Source organism: Trachinotus anak, unplaced genomic scaffold (genome assembly GCF_046630095.1).
Source record: "Trachinotus anak isolate AG129_WGS33_773 ecotype Australia unplaced genomic scaffold, CSIRO_AGI_Tana_v1 ptg000021l, whole genome shotgun sequence".
Classification (NCBI taxonomy): Eukaryota; Metazoa; Chordata; class Actinopteri; order Carangiformes; family Carangidae; genus Trachinotus; species Trachinotus anak.
In genome coordinates this window covers 17,348,259-17,365,082 of record NW_027273872.1, presented here as the reverse complement: position 1 = coordinate 17,365,082, position 16,824 = coordinate 17,348,259, and the positions used below count along the sequence as shown (strand labels likewise).

At 42.8% G+C, this 16,824-nt stretch overlaps 1 protein-coding gene across 1 annotated transcript; it reads right to left on the bottom strand.

Moving 5' to 3' along the window:
• Nucleotides 1-3,165: 3,165 nt before the first annotated feature.
• LOC139606181 (BTB/POZ domain-containing protein KCTD16-like) lies at nucleotides 3,166-14,720 on the bottom strand. Its single transcript, XM_071458212.1, has 2 exons — nucleotides 12,935-14,720; nucleotides 3,166-4,417 (listed from the first exon to the last, which is right to left on the bottom strand). The coding sequence occupies exons 1-2, from the start codon at nucleotides 13,755-13,757 to the stop codon at nucleotides 3,966-3,968; spliced, it is 1,275 nt and encodes a 424-aa protein (XP_071314313.1). The 5' UTR covers nucleotides 13,758-14,720; the 3' UTR covers nucleotides 3,166-3,965.
• Nucleotides 14,721-16,824: the final 2,104 nt, after the last annotated feature.

Here is a 16,824-nt window from a genome sequence, read left to right as displayed (position 1 = left end):
TTTTTTATTGAGGTATTAGGATTCAGACAGTGCGAGGCGAAATGCCATCCAAAGCGGATCTGGTTTTCAAAGATGGGGAAAGGGGCATTGGATTTCAAACTGAGAGATTTCATGCTGTGTTCCTATTGAATGCAGGCTGAGAGGAAGAGATATGGGTCTGGGTGCAGAGAGGAGGAGAGGAAGAATGGCCACTATATCCCTGACAAATTCATTATGTTACAGTCCCCCTCCAGGTTTTTGCTGTTTTATTCTCTGCTGGCGTATTAAGAATCTAATGCCCTTATTTTATTGAGTTTCTGGAAGTCCATTCAAATCCTAACCCATATCTCTTCTTAGTTAAATAGTAGCTAAATAGAGACTTGAAAGCCTTGAGATTATTTTTCAACTTTCTTTTTTGGTAACATATGGGTGCAGGCTGATGTCTTTTTTGACCAGAATTACAGATTTCAGTTTGCATTAAAGCCTTCATGCTAACAAAGGTAGAAGGGCTACAGGGGCATATGCCTTATACTTACAATCTGGTTATTGCCATATGCTGTCCTGGATATAGAGCAAAATGTATCACTAAGCCATTACAAAGCTTTTCCCTTTGAACTTGTGTTGGAGGACACTCACTGTCCCAAGAGAGCAGCAGTTTTTCATCTATCACCACACGGTTGTTTAAGGGGTTGCAGCAATTCGGTCCCCCAGCCTTACTCCTTATGGATGCAATGTGGCGACACTGCAGAAATCTGTTTGCTAAAAATAGTGCTCTCTATAAATGGTGCTTGTGATGCACAGCTATGGTTCTCTTTCCGTTTCCTTGAGATCCTCTTAAGAGGATGAGGCACACATTAAAATGTCAACAAGGAAGGATCTATTTCACTTCTTAAGTGAAGACATTTTGTGTAGGGCGAGCCGGTGATGAAAGGTGCAACACAAGATAAAATCATTTTGTTTTCAGCCCAGTGGAGCTTCTGTATCTGGGGAATCCAAGGTTCACGGGGAAAAATATATATATTATACAAAATGTTGTCATCTCTAACAGCAGAAACATGGGATTATGATACTGTTTCTCAAGCTGGGTCTTCCACTCATGATTGTGGCCACTTTGACTAATGCTAACATTGCACATCAGGACAAGCAGTGTGATCCTCCTAATGTTTTCCAAATAAACTCCATTTTACTAAATCAATTCAAATTTGAATTTGTCTGAGAGGCCAGTCCACACATGGCAGTGTTAAGCAGAGCCACAAATTTGTTGGAGTTACACAGCTGGAAACACTCTTGCCCGTGGACAGATTTTCTTTGTGGCAAAGTTTTCTACCTCAGTTTACTGTGGAGATAAATGATCACAGGAACACCGTTTGTTTTATGAGCCTTATTGCCTTGTGCCACAGTCCTTTGTCGGCTTTCTGCCTCGGCCTCCAACAAAACACGACGGCATCGTCGCTGAATTCACCCACAACTGATCCAGAATTTAAAACTGAATGGATTCAAGCAGCAGAGTGTGTTTTCAGCTTTCTAAACACTGTTATCTGCAGCTTCCACTCACCATTAAAAGCTCACTTCACAGAATTTTTAGGTCTGTGATTGGCTGTTTCTTACCTAAATGCGCCTTGGGAAATCGTAATTAACGCCTACCTCAAGGTTTATGAGCACAGGCTTGTACTTTCAACTTCTCATCAGAGAACTCGATATTTCCTATTGGAGTTCTTAATCTTCTGTACTGATGATTTAACCCGGAGGTTTCGTGCTGATTCAAGGATGAGGTGCATCAACTGTGAGTCACATAACATCTCACAGAGTTAAAAAAAAAAAACAACAAAACAAGCTTCTCATCTAACAAGACCGTCGATTTTGCCAGTAACTGTTGCCAGTACATTTTATCACCTCTAGCTAACTAGCTAATTAAGCTATTGATAGCTCCATGTTGTTTGAAAAACCTGTCTCTGGCTGACTTTTTAAGGTGTCCAGCTTAATCCCTTCTTAAAGAGGACATGTCATGGCCATTTTCAGTTTTCATCACTGTATTCTTTGTGTCTACTTCAATAGATTAACATGCTTTAATGTTCTAAAAAGACATCCTTTTTCTTACTGTTCTCTATGCAGAGACAATAGATTTATGGAGGAGCCTATATTTGCTCTTTTCACCCTCTGTTTGAAATACAAATACTTGGTTAGAGCTCTGGGCTCTTTAAGCAATATTAATAATATCAATAAGGAATATTAATAATTGAGGAATGGACAGACAATTGGACTTCCCTTCAAAGGTTGGGAGTCCTCACCGCTTCCCCGTCTTGCTGGTAAATCTGAATTAATCATACTTTCGTGCTCGTAGTTACTGAAAAGGAACTGAATTGTTAAATTGTTGATGAATTATCCAGTCAACGCATGTCATGTCATGTCATGTTGCTATGCTGCCTCACTCTAATGCGATCAGGTCTCTGGTTAAACATCACACATCCACAAATAATAATGCTGGGGTCACAGTAAAATTTCTCCAGGCCATTGGGAAAGTGAAGGGAAAACTCTGAAAAGCATAAAAGGGCCTCTTTACTATACCTGTAACCCCACAAAGTGTTGTTAAATGATAATGAAAGGTCCCTTGGCGCCTTGGAGGTATCACTTGGCTGGGTTCCACAGTACGCTAGTTAGCCATGCATGCTAATATTTACAGCATAGGTTTGAACAGATAAACGCACTGTTTAATCCTTTCCTTACATTTGTGGTTTTCTGTTTTTGGATATCACTTGGTTAGCACTGTCGCCTCACAGTCAGAAGGTTCTGGTAGGTGTGAATAATGTGCACATGTTTGTTTGTCTTGATATGTCAGGGCTGGTGGTCTGTCTATGGTGTACCCCGCCCTTGCCCAATGTTAGCTGGGACTGGCTCCAGCCATCCCCCGCGACCCTATAAGGCTAAGCGGTATAGCTAATGGATGGATGTTTTTGGACACTATCCTCCAAACTCTTAAAGGTTTTTCACTTACTACGGCCCTCTACACACCACTTCAACATTTGGAGAAATCTAATGCTTTACAGGCCTGCCTTTCTAACGGATGTTAAGATATGACTGGACTAGTGAAGGGTCTATTCTGAGTGAGATGCAGGCTGAGAAAGACCCTGTAATGTCCTTTCAAATCTAAATGTGTTGAAGGTCACAAGAAGATCCACTATCGATAAATACAATTCTAACGCATTTATTAGCTTTTTTGCACACTTACAATCAAGAAGTTGATCAATATCCATTGGCATTATATTCTACCTACACAACATCATCTAACCAACACATAATGACATTAGACAAAAATTTTACAGATCTAGGCAGTGCTTTCCTCATTTACGTTAGTCTCAGTCATATCACACCGGGTTTACCCATCACACTAAACAGTGAATTGAAAGTTTGTTTGATATTGCATAATTATGCTAGGGGTGAAATGACATGCAGTGCCGTTTTCAAAGCTTACTATAAGTATATGTGTTATCAGTGGAGTATAGTGATATTCCATTGCTAACTCACAGCACCATCTGGGTACATCCATTTAAAAAACAGCTATTGAGGGCAATTGTACATACAATATGTGCTAAGTTGATGAATTGATATGATGTTGCCCCTGAGGTTGCTTTGTTGCTTCAACTAGTGATATAGTAGTAGCCTTTAGTATGCCTGGCTCCCAGCCCTCTGAGTTGAGAACAGGGTTAGCGATGTAAGCCCCAACAGGAGTAACCTGATTTACACATGTGCATATCATACACAACACTGTGCATACGTCACAAATCAATGACTCACGCTGCCTTGTACTGTGTGTGCTCCTCTAGTCATGCTGGCAGGAAAAGTGGCCATAGTTTTTTTTTAGTACAGTATGTGTCTTAGAGGGTGCAGTCTATTGCCTATGCAGTTAATACTCTTCACTGATGGCGACATCATACTACAGTATCATCTCTCTTTCTTTTGTCTGTCTTTTCTCTCCTTCACACTCATATTTAGAGACGGTACTTTCTCAGGAGCTCTGATTGCCACATGTACTTCCTCTCTGGAAAGTGATCAGGAATCCTGATGCGCCGGAAGTCCTGGATGCATTTCTCCAGCTCCTGCTCTGGAGTCATCTTCTCCTTATTTGCTTTCCTCTTTGCGGCCTCTCGTTCCCGGACCCCGAAGGTTCTCACACGGAGCATGTCAGTCTTGCGACGCATCTCAGCCTGTTGCAGCATGTGAACTGGTCCTTTAGGCATGGGGCGGTCCAGCGTCTGGATATTGGGCTGCCTTCTTACGGGGCCACAGATCACGGTTCCTTGAGGGGAGCTGGCCTCTGACTGGGTCTCAGAACAGGAAGTGGAGAGGTCGTTAAAAGAAGTGCCACTCTCTCCCTCACGCTCACTTTTGTGGCTCTTGCAGCAGCAGTCACAGTGAGAGGACGACCACCTTGAGGGCCCACCTAGGAAACACACAAATCCAAACACACTTGTCAGTTGTTTTGACCAGCGTGATGCAATGTCCCAGCTGTCTGTATGGTGACAGATTCCACAACTAATCAAAAGAAGCAGTTGTACTGATCAAGCAAATGCTGACAAATGCCTACACAGCAGTTTCAATGTCATCCAAATATCTTTAACCGAATGTCAGATGAGCATGAGTACTGGTGTGTGGGTATTTAGATGTAAGAACATGCAAGTTATTGGTTTTGACATTTAATTGCTGAATCTGAAGGAGCTGGTGGGCTGTGCATATTTCTTCCTCTGATAAGGAGGACCCCAGAGCTTAGTGCAGTGCGGTGTGACTCCCTAAAAGACCTTTCCCATTTCCCAAGGCGAAGCTTGTCTCAGAGCCAAAGCAATCTGGTTTGCTGTCACAGTTTCTTATTAGAATTGTAACCTGGCTGCCAAAGGAGGTGGTGTATTATTTTCTGTTTTCAGATCACTCTGTCTAATAAGTGTGCGAATGTGCTCTCTACCTTTAGGGAGGCAACAAGGTAGAAAAAGCAGGTAAACACCAAAAAAATAATTTATCTTGAGTGGTAACAGAACCAGGTCAGTGAATAGTGGACTGAGCTGATGTACCTGCAGACCCTGCGGGTGTCCTGACCTCCTGTCACGAAGACTGGATGAGCAGTGAACCTGGTACGAGCAGAAGATTTTAGTAGCCTTCATTCTCCCTCCTGTGCCTACTTCTTGTCTCATCTCACATCCTCCTACACTGCTAATTATGAACCAGAAATACTGTACTGTACTGCCTGCTGGCTTGTGAAGTGTTCAAGTAAAGACAGTAAACACAGTAGCTGTCTTTCATTTCCAAAAATATCCTTGAACTATGGTCTCATTAAGATGTACTAACAGGTAGAAATGAAAAACTGAAAAACTGCTTTGCTCGCTGTGATATAAACAACAGTGTATGAGAAATAAACTCACGCACACAGACTCTAAAACCCTCTTAATGGCTTTTTCCACTGTGATGATACAGACTCAATATCAATGATATCTCAGAGGGAGCAATAATTTGTCCATTACCTCCTTCCAGTGCATGCACCAATTTATACTGAACAGAGTTCAAGGGGGATTTTAACCTCTCTGCGCACACTGTAATAATGACCTTATCTCTGGTGCGATGATTGCATTGGGCTGATAGTGAGAGAGTCACTAACAGCTTTTTAATGGCTAATCCATGAGTGAAGAGGCCAATCAGTGCACCAATTTCCCCCCACAGAAAATGAATCTAGTTGAATCCAGCAGACGAGCAGCACCAGGCAAATGGATGCAGGCGCTTTAGCTGGGAGGATCAAGAGGCGGGAGGCAGAGCATTGTTTCTAAATGGATGGATGCTGTAGTCCAGAGGGGCAACCCGTTTAGGAAACTAGCCAACACCCAATAATAGCATCATAAAATTTTCAGGCCAGGCAGGAGAATGAATTGTATTAAAGCCACTGACAGGCTGAAAACCACCTGGGCATTCATGTTGTTGTACCCGACATTTGTCTAAATAGAGCCTCGACGTGCAAATGACTGCCGCTGTGTAGTCCATAATGTAAAAAATAAATCTATGTGTGTAAGAGTCAAGCTTTGATGTCCCGGTCAGAGACAAGACAGGAAACAACTAAGAGCCTTGTCAGGAAACACAGTCATTCTTTGGTACATTTAAACAAGTGGGTGTGTATAATACACTTAGGTATCTTTTCAGGGAAGCCATTGATTGCATTCTGTTTTTCACAGATCTATACAGTCTGTCTAAGAGATCATATTCCAACCACATTAAAAGACTGGGGCTGGTCTTCAGACCTGACTCAAGCTGTGTCTGCACTTCTCATAAATAACACAGAGAGAGGGAGTTGAGTTCTGCGCAGGGGCACACAGGCATGCCTCACAGGCTATCCTCAAACTCCTCTCCATATCTAATGAAAGCAGGGGCGTTTGTCCTCGTGCCTGAGAGAGAGAGGTCAGTTTTATGGAAATTCACCTGCCTGGATGTTAGATTCAAATGACTTTTTTTTTTTTTTTTTACCCATTGAAAGGTTTTAAATGGCAGGAAAGTAGGACATGCTGGGGACTGAAGGCAAGGAGCTCTGACAAACTCAAATTCAAATGTCAGTGGGTTTCTTGTCAGACATTAGTGCGTTTGTTTTTATCCTTGCTCCTGAAACTGACTCATCATGGGTGTCTGATGATTATTTCTTGAACGGCAGAGCAGCCCTGCGCTTCAGTCATGTAATCTGAGAGAGGCTCAGCACGATCATATGCTGAAAGTTGAGAGGCAAAAATAAGTAAATAATTAAACAAAAATGAACAAGAAAGACTCCTCACTCAGCAATTTCATGTAGTTGTTGCAACAGGAGCCCATAATGAAATGTGTTTCATTTACAGACTTGAGTGACCCAAAGCTGTCTCCTCGAATCTATGCAGTGATATGAACTGTTCCTTTAACCTAAATAAATGAAAAGAAGTTTCATTTCACATCCAAGCTGTCTGACTCAGGCAAAAAAGACACTTCACTTCTGAATTTCTTAAGTAAACACATCTGCTTTATTCATTTTCATTACTGCCTCCTGTTTGTCCAAACACAACTAAATCTTGTGAGTCTCAGTGGTGTGAATTATCTAGAAATGCTTCAGTTGCTAAAACATTTTATTGGCCAAGACTTTGGTTGTGGGAAAAAAAAAAACATATGGAGAAAAAAACTTTTTACTTTTTCATTTGGTGCAAAAAGCTATATGTATTAGGGGTAATTTTGTCTGACAGGTTAAATATGCATATTCATACAGCAAGTCAGGGAGTAAAGCTCATCACATGGAGAAGCTCTGATCTTAGACACTCTCTTATATTCTCCAGCTCTCATATCCAGTTACACAAATAATTTTTACTCTGCCACTGCCTCAGGAAGAGTGTAGTTTACATGCTTGTTAGCTCACAAATTAGGCCAGCGTGTCCTTGCAGCAGACAAAAGGCTTGTCTTGCAAAGGCAGTGACTGTCCTTACGGGGAGAGGGAAATCCATTTCACCAAGATAGTCCTATTTGCTACAAAAGTATCACTTCAGCAGTTTGTGTCCAGCCTGACTGATGGTTACAGCCATCTTCTTGCCAGATATAATAATGCCTGTAATATCTGCATGCATTTGAATTTGTCAATATTAATTACCTCGGCCCAGCCAACCCACTCTGCTGAAACAATCCTCATCAGCAGCGGTGGGTAACCCATGGAGTCCCAACAAGCTTCACATGACCTAATTCAAGGGCACAGAGCACCTCTTATGGTCTCTCATAGACTGCTCTGGCCCAAATTATCTGCTTTCCATGAGGAGAGTGACAGCTCGGCTGGCTGATTGTTAATGACAAGCGGTTGCTGTTCCCTCCCAGAGTCAGGGGGCGGCTGCCCGCTGAGTGTCTCCCTGACAGGGAGATGAACAAGCCACGCAGACAGATTGAAATGTCTATATCAGCCTCTCCCTGTAGGCCTGTCCCCTGACCCAGCACCACACCACCCCTCTGCACAAGAACCGATGAAGCAAGATGAGGCGGGTGGAAAGCGAGAAGCCGTCCTTAGCATTCACAGAGCTCTTGTCATGATCTCAATGATGGCTCAAGAGACTGGATGAAAGAAGAGGGGCAATTCTGACATCCCGCACCCGGTCAAGTAGGTGATATTCAGAGAGATACATCTACATACATACATCAAGTACAGTTCTTTATCAGCTCAATCACATTTGCACAGGTTGCATTTGCTGCCATGAAACAGACCCCAAACAGAGCCACACCTAAAAAAAGAAATCAAAACGGTAACTACCTTAAAAGGCTCTCCTTCACTCAGCCATGCCCACAGTGTAAGGAGTTTCACCATCCCAGTGGCCATTAAGTGTCTCTGGAGGGATCATTAAGGTGTTAGATGTCAGATGGTAAGAGCTGTAATACCTGTTCTCCAACAGCTACACAGTGCAAAAATGGCAGAACCAGGACGAAAACGACAATATGAAAATCATGGCCGAACAATACCATCAAGTTTTAGTTTCTTCTTTTAAGTGTTTCGTGTTTAGACTGATATTTCGCCTTTAATGAAGGCATTGGTTTCCATTAGTTTCAATAGGACCCTTAAACATTGATTGAGATGGGTAATCAATCAAAGTCTATACTTATTCTTTTTATTTATCATTTTGCTTTATCATCACTTGGTAATGAAGCAGGGACTATTGTGAAAACTCCCCTTGTTGGTGCATTCAAGGACACCCCCCACATCTGTGATTTGTGAGTCAGCAGTCCTGCATTATATTGTTGGGGGTGGAGGGGTGGGTGGAAGAGAAGACAATCAATAAGCATGTACAGACAGTGTGAGAGGGTTTGTGTGAAGTAGTTTACTTCATGCATAAAAGGGTTGTTATTCAGCGCCTGAATGCCAGTTTGGGAATGTTACAAATGCTGCTAGTCTCTGCTCGACTAAGTCTGCGCCAGATCATTTTATTGCTGTATAGTGAGCTGAAATGGAAACAAACAGCTGCCTGGAAATCAATACAGAAGCTTGTAGTAAGATTTAGAAAACACAACAACAGCAGCAAACTTTTATTTCTTATGACCTAAAACATGGAAAAAACCACCACCATGGCGCTTTAAAATTCAGTGCACGCTGCTTTAAAGAGTGATTGATTTCAAAAATGACATTTTCCTCTTGCATCTGCACCTTTTCAATAAACTCAGATTTACTCCCAAGGTGAGCCAGATTGTCTACTTCAGCTGATTTAGTGCACAAGGTTCTGCAACTATTGTGAGAAAAAATGGCACAAGCACACACACCCACGCGTTACTTTTGACCGTTTTTCTGCCCAGGTACTCTTTAAGATGTGTATGAGTTATTCATGGGAGCACCATCCATCTCTTGTAGGCAATGCCAATCCATCCAGACTACAGGCTCTCTGGAAGCTCGGGGACGACCCAATCTCTGCCTCTATTACACCCAAGCAATTGATTACTTTCCCCCGTCTCTCCTTGCCGCCTCGTGGCCATTGCTCAGGAGCCATTATGGCCACACATCATCTCATTCACAGCCCAAATGAAGACTGCACAGTTGTATTAACAGAGCACACCTGGCAAGTACAATCACTCTCCATCTTTGCTGTACACGTCTCCCATTTTGACAGGACTCTTCTGCACAGCTCTTTCAGAGTAGGAGAGATGAAACTATCTCTGATGATACCAGCACCAATGTCCAATGATGATTTGCTAAGCCACTGTGATGTGGAAGCTGTAATGTCAAAGCAGGTGAATTTGTCCCAGTTGATGACTAATATTCACCTGTGAACTGACCGAAACAACCTCTTCTATTTTAAAATATGACCTGTATTTTAAATAGTCCTGAAAACAGCTTAGCATTTATCTCTCTAAATTGCATCTCCAGTGGATGAGTGGAGACGAGGAAATATTTTGAGATCACAGATTGCTTTTAAATTAGCCAACGCACGTCTCTTTCCCCAGAGATAATTGGCAATAAGGGAGACCAGTCCCAAGCGCCAACTGTGAGGTTAGAGTTTTTAATCACTGCAACAATAATGTTGTTACTGCCACGGAAAAACCAAATGTCCCTATCATGCTAAACAACATGTATTTCTACTTGATATATAACCTGACAGGATTACCTACAGTGGAAATCAATTTCTGCAAAGAAAAAAAAGGTCATGTTTAAAAAAAAAATGCTCATCCATCCATCCATGATCTCCACAGGGTCATAGGGGGCTGCAGCCAATCCCAGCTGACATTCAGTGAGGGCGGGGTAAAAAAAAAAAAAAGCTCATGGTAACATAAAATTTCGATTTACTAAATCAAAATTCTCCATCTTTACTGTATGCAAGTCAAAACTTTGACCAACTTTTTAATTGGTGAATCAAAATTTTGACTTTTTATCTTTTCATTCTGAGTTGGTAAATCAGAAGTGATTACTTTTTAATCTCATACATTTCACTCACAATTTTCACTTTTTATCTAATAATGTTGATGTACTATCTCACAAGTTTGACTTTCCATGAGCATTTCTTTTACATGCATATATATTTCACAAGCAGATATTGGCTTCCATTCTCTTCCTTTAATTAATGCAATGTTAAGCAAGATGCTGCAACCAGCTGATCCTCTGGATTTTTTTTTTTTTTACCAAACCAGCTAAGACCTCAGTCCTGTTCACTCTAGTGTGTGCTGGTAATCAGCTCTGGCACATTTCTCTCTGACTCGTTTTTTTTTTTTTTTTTTAAAGGGTGAACAAGCCATACCAGGTTAAGTGTGAATTATTCATCATGGCCATCAGGTGCAGAAACTCCTGTCCGTGATGAATGCTCAGACACCGTGGCCTCCTGAGGAGAGTGCCCTTTAGGTGAAAGTATCATTTGTTTTATTTTCTGTAGGAACCAAGAGCATACATCCAACCAGGCAGGAGTGGGTGACAATAATTTAGAGTAGAGTGTTTTAACCCCGTGAAGGAACCCATCCCTTGACTGTTAATACAGATGATACCTCACTGTAAAATGATGAATAACTTCTGTGGGTATTTTGGAAACTGGAGTCTGCACTAATACTGAGAGTCAGTGGAGTCTGTAGAAAACAACAGATGCATTGAAAAAGAAGAGCAACACAGATGATGCTAAGGAACTGACAGGCCGGAAGAGAGTCTCTCAATTTGTTTACTGCGCTGGATTGCTCTTCTTACACTCTCAACAAACACAGCCTCTTTCTTTCACTCCATGTGTGACTGGACGGGAGACAGCAGGGCCAGGAGTTGGGGGGGTTGCTGAAAACAACAAACAACAATAAAGCACATCTGTTTCATGCCTCCCTACCCCAGAGGTGGACTTGTCTACATGTATTCTTAGTTTACGACTACAGTACCTGCCCTAGGCCAGCCATTGTCCCACATTCAGAATCAGGTTACAGTATTAGTTTTGAAAGTGGATGCGGGCCGTTGTGCTGCTGTGAAGCAAGGGCTCTCACGCCTGTCTGCATTTGATGTGTCTATCCATCATCCTGACTAGGACTCTGTCTCTTATCGCTCTGTATGTGTGTGTTATTCCTTACACCCTCACCACGCTGCTCTCCTCTGATGAAAACCCAGTCTCTCTCACTCATCTTCCACCCCCAATTTTTTCCTCTCTCCTCCCACGGACTCGATGAACTTTCCTGTCTGATACTTACTTTAATCTATTTTTGCACCTCGCTTGCTCTCTCGTCTTTCTGCCTCAGTTCTTTCTCCCCATGGCCAGGTCTCATGCAACTTTTACTCCCTCGTCCCTCATGCTCAGCCGCTCTCTCCTCCATCTGCTTGCCTCCCTCTTCTCCACTTCCTTTCAGCTTGCTTCCTTAAATTCCCTCTCTCTTTTCCTCTCCTCTGTGTGCTCTTCTTACTCTGCATCTTTTTTTTTCCTTTCCATGCTGCACTTATACGGTTTCTCCCCTGTCTCTTCCCTCCTTCGCATCCACCTCCTACTGTCCCATCGCATGACTTTGTCCTAGGGCTGTGTCTGTTAATGGGAAGGGGTGAACACCTACACCATATGCTGTGCTCCAAAAAGTTGAATGACTCAGGAAAATCCTGCTTGGCTGGATATTGCTGTGGGTCAAGGCAGACCCCTCTGATATAATTAGCCTGAATTAACAACACAATTGGTAAATCATTAGCAACCCACATGTCGTCTTCCTCAGCCCACCCTCCTGCATCTTCAGCCTTTACCTACCAACTGGGTTTTTCTTCAGCTCTTCCAAAGGGGGCCGTTCAGAGCAATGAACAAAGTGCTTTTTAATTGGCCATATGGTCCAACTCCTCCCTCTGCAAAGAGTGGAATGAACCACATTTGCAGCTAATTAAAGCATTTGCTGATGAACAAACTTCGTCGTCAAGCGAAAATCAAAGCTGATTCAAGAGAATGCAGCAGCGTTCATGTGAAATGTTGCTGCCCGCTGGTGCTATATTATTCATAACCCATCGGTTGACAGAATCTGAGCATCTGTTTACGCATGACGCATGTGGACTTGTACTTGACTCAGCTCCCCCGAGGCCCGTGGGCAAGTTTGCCTCTCATCTCAACAGAGGTTTAAAGTCACTGCAAGGGATGCAAAAATGTAAGAAGGGAGGACAATGCTGCGACCCGACCATGCCTCCTGGTGGTGTGAGCTATACACCGGTTTCTGCAGATCGCCTTCAAATGCACCATACAAACATACTTCATGTGTAAAACTTTTTTTTTTATTTTTATTTTTTTTACACCATTTAATGAGTAAAAGACCTTTCGTACAACACCACACTGTTGTTTCTATAGCCTGGATGTGGTTGAGGGAGGGGCACCTTTATTTATTTATTTATGTATTTATTACTTTACACCTGGTGTTGTTTGTGTTTAACTTCCTTGTTGTTTTCATTATGTCTTCTGAAGGTCGCGGCCTCCGATTTAATTCACGTCACTTATGAAATTTTAATTTGTAGGAATAAATCTTCACTCACGGTAGAAGATGTACTGTGCGTAATTGGACCAGACCCTGTCATCCGCGTAATGACCGATGGAGGACGCAGTCAGGGACGAATTGCAGGCCACAATGTGAAAGCCGCTCTCTGACAGCATGTCAAAAGCTCTCTCCAAGTGCTTGAACTTGAGGTAAAACCTGCAGGTGTAGCGGTCCGGTGGTCTGTCCGTGTCCCTGTTCTCATTCAGGGCGTCTCCAAACACCTCTTTGGCCAAGCCGATCCTGCTGCTGATGAAGATCCGCGGTAACTTTTTGGCCTTGGCGTCAGTTTGACTTTCTCTTCCTCCCGCCGCGCAAACGCCTTTGAAAGCGACTGTGATGTAGCCATACCTCCTGTCCAAGGAGTAAGAGGGGTAAAACCTCTGGTCGCTGCCCTGCGACGCATCATCGAAATCACTGTGGTACAAGTCGTCTGGAAATAGTTTAGACTCCTCGGAGGACAAAAGTTTGACCAATTCTGGCAGCTGGAAGTATTCCGCCTCTCTTTTTAGCCTCCCCCTCTCGGGGAAGTGGTCAGGGAGAACAACTTGCTTGTCTCTAAGGTAATCCAGTACATACCGAAACAGAAAGCCATCTCTGTCAATAAAATAGCGTCCTCTAAGGTCCCGGGACAAGTCATTTGAAGAACCCTTCTTGTCAGAAAACAGCTTTCCAAGCAAGGAATTTGGAAAGCTTGTCAAGGTAGTTTGGCGAGTGTAATACACCTGTCCACCCACATTTAGCTCAATAACATCCGACGGGGGGTTCTGCACGGAGCCTTGCTCTTTTGCAGGTTGCGTTTTGCAGTTTTCGCTCAGTGCCATCTTTTGCAGATCTTGCACGAAATCTGAGTCTCGATCGCGGCGCGCACACGTCCCAGAAGTTCAGGGTGTGGGGTGCAGCTGCATGGTGTTGATGCACTCAGATCCAAAGCACAGTCTTGATTCAAGCTGCAGTCCTCACATCCAGGGTCTCATGACAAACAATCCCAAGGTGTGCCTACAGTAGCCTATCTCCTTCAACCCCATGCGTAAATGTGCCCGTCCACGGTGAATCCTTTTTTTTTTTTTTTTTTTAACAGGATCGATTATCATAACCAGCATCGTATTACGCACATCCACTGCGAGGGGTCATGGCTGTGACTTCAAAAATATATAATCCTCTCTTCACTCTGAAATTTCTTACCATCAAAAAAAAAAAAAAAAGTAAAAACATTTTTTTTTTTTTAGCTTAAGTTTTCTGTGGAGAGATTCACCTTCTTGCGTTTGGCTTCTAGTTCAATCACATCAGTCCAAGATCAGCTGAAGACTGTGCGTGCACCTCATCGTCCTGCTCCTGAGCGTCGCTCCGCACGAATGGGAAGCTGAGGGATGCTCCGAGGCTGCTCACAGAGCGGAGGATGGAAGCGGGACTCCTGTGCGCACCCATCTCTCCAAACTGCTGAGAGCGGAAGCGCTTGGTCCGGCAGACGGTTTAAGATAATGTTGCTCTGAGCTGTGCAAGAGGGAGGGAAAAAAAAAAAATCGTCCCGTGAAGTGATGTCTTACATCATCTTAAAGGAAAATGACATTTGCAGAAGATCGACACAAAATGGACTGATGTGGGCGCATCTGTGCAGTTTTTTTTTTTCCTCCATGAAATTGTGATCTAGCCACGGGCGACGTGCAGCTGGCGGAGAGGATTCAGGTCTAATGCAGTCTTAACATCCCAGCGTTGCGGATTTTAATCCCTTCTTCTGAGTCTTCACAGAGGCTTTCGCATTTAACGCTTTTAGCTGACGCGCTTATCCCGAGAGACGGGTGAGGGGTTAGGTCCCATCACGCAGTGTCTTGCTCAAAGACCCATCGGCAGTGACAGCCACGCGTGAACAGAGCTGCTGATCTACAGGGACACTGAAGCCCACAACTACTCCTTAACTCCTTTTCCATTCAACTGCCAACAACGGATTAAACATTAAATGAAATGAACTAAAAATGACACATGACAACATCACTCATTTCACCCAGAACACTGTGACCGAATATGAAAATTGATCCCTTCCTCATCGATTTGACCAAGTGAATTCTTACTTCAGCACCACGGCCCGAAACACACAGCTGCCCCATCCTCTGTCTACCCTCAAATAAACGGACACTGGCTACTTATAACAAAATAAAACAATGCAGTGATTGATATCACACCAAGACACACAAGTATGTCTTTTCATACTACATTAATCCTTTAGTCCATTTTGGTAGCAAATCCCCCATAAAGTGCACCTCCTTGCAGTTTTTCCCTGCAGTTCTTATGAAGGGGGGGGGGGGGGGGGGGGGGGGGGGGGGGGGGACCTCATGAAACCTTCATTACTGAGTCATTTGATTCTGGATCATAGTAGCAGGAGGACAGGGGTTTGGGACTTGTACATTATTGCTCAGGGCCTGCTCAGTGAATTTGTCATAGAGCCATCACTGTATACTCCACAGTGAAGCCAAGTACCGTAGGGTGGAAAATCCAGTTTTGTGAAAGTGAGATGCAGGGCTGAATTTAAAGCTTGGCAATGCGCGTCATCATCTATGTACAGTTACAGAGTGTGTAGGTAACAGGCTGGAATTGCTTATAAGGTACACAAAAGATATGGGAGCAAACTGAAGATATGCATCCTAAGGTTCATCGTCACCTGACTACGGGGGACTACTTTTATACTTGTTATGGCTTTTTTTTTGTTTTATATATGAAGTATCAGGTCCTTTACGTCCACTGCCTACATGACACCAGCAACACTAACACTAATCTGGGCTTCAGACTGTTTTTCTCTTTTGTTTGGGTTTTTTTTCAGCTTGTTTATTTTTTTGTGCGTGCGATTTGAAGCCATCTTGTAATAAATCAGAGGCTTTTATTGCTGCAGTGCTGAGAGAAGGCGTTGGTGATGGGAGAGCACCCTTGACTTGTGGTTTTGAGGAGGCAGCGGTCACGCTTTACCCTGTTAATTCAGAGTATATTGTGCTGGAGAGGGGTTGCTAAGCAGCCACAGGGGACTGAGTGGGATTCAAACAGTGGGGATTTAGAGCCACAGTGAGCATACCACTGATCTCTTTTTCTGTGATGTTAGGTTTTTACGGCTTATATTGTACATGATATTGTAATGTTTTGTGGATTGTGTGACCTTAACATTTAGGTAGACAGATAGAAAATAATATCTACTATCATTTGTTGTAGCTTACTCTGTCGGGTTTTGTTTTTGTACATATACAGGTCGTTATATCTCTGGTTTTGGACTTATACAACAAAATAACCTGGAGTTAATTCCTTTGCTCTTGCATGATTGGATGATTCTCTTCTCATATGTGCTATAGACTCTGTTTCATCTCACTCATTCACCCATTAGAGCCAATTTCCCTGCCTCCTGTCATTGTTTTATTTCCTGTTCGTGCTCTATATCCAGGTTAGAGTCTAACTTTTGGAGAGGGTTAAATTTAATGCAACTTCATCTTGAATAATGTAGGACAATGAGTCCCAGCTGAGCATGAAGTAAGAAAATCTGTATGTGCTGTAACTATACATTGACAATTGTTGATTGGTTAAAGTTCAGTGTGGCACTATGAGTTTAATCAGAATTTCTCTAAGAAAACTTGAGTTATGGCCAGTTTCCTGCTAGGCCCAGCCCTTTGCAAAGTTTTTTGCTTGATGGCGGACATTTAAAAAAAAAAAAAAGTATCTTACCAATTTATAAAATAATTGTTTGGGCCTATCTTAGTCCCAAGAGCGTATGTTCCAAATTTGGTGTTTATAGAGAGAATCTAAAAAGTTTATGTCATATTACTGTTTTTCCACATGCTAGCAAAAAATCCTTCATGGTGGCATTTACTGTCCAAGAGGCTTTTTTTTTTTTATAAGACATTAAGCTCATTGTGG

Coding starts and splice junctions, on each gene's coding strand:
- LOC139606181 (XM_071458212.1), bottom strand. CDS start 13,757: ATGGCACTGAGCGAAAACTGCAAAACGCAACCTGCAAAAGAGCAAGGC. Junction 4,418..12,934: donor CGCACAGTACATCTTCTACC/GTGAGTGAAGAT, acceptor TGTGTTTCCTAG/GTGGGCCCTCAAGGTGGTCG.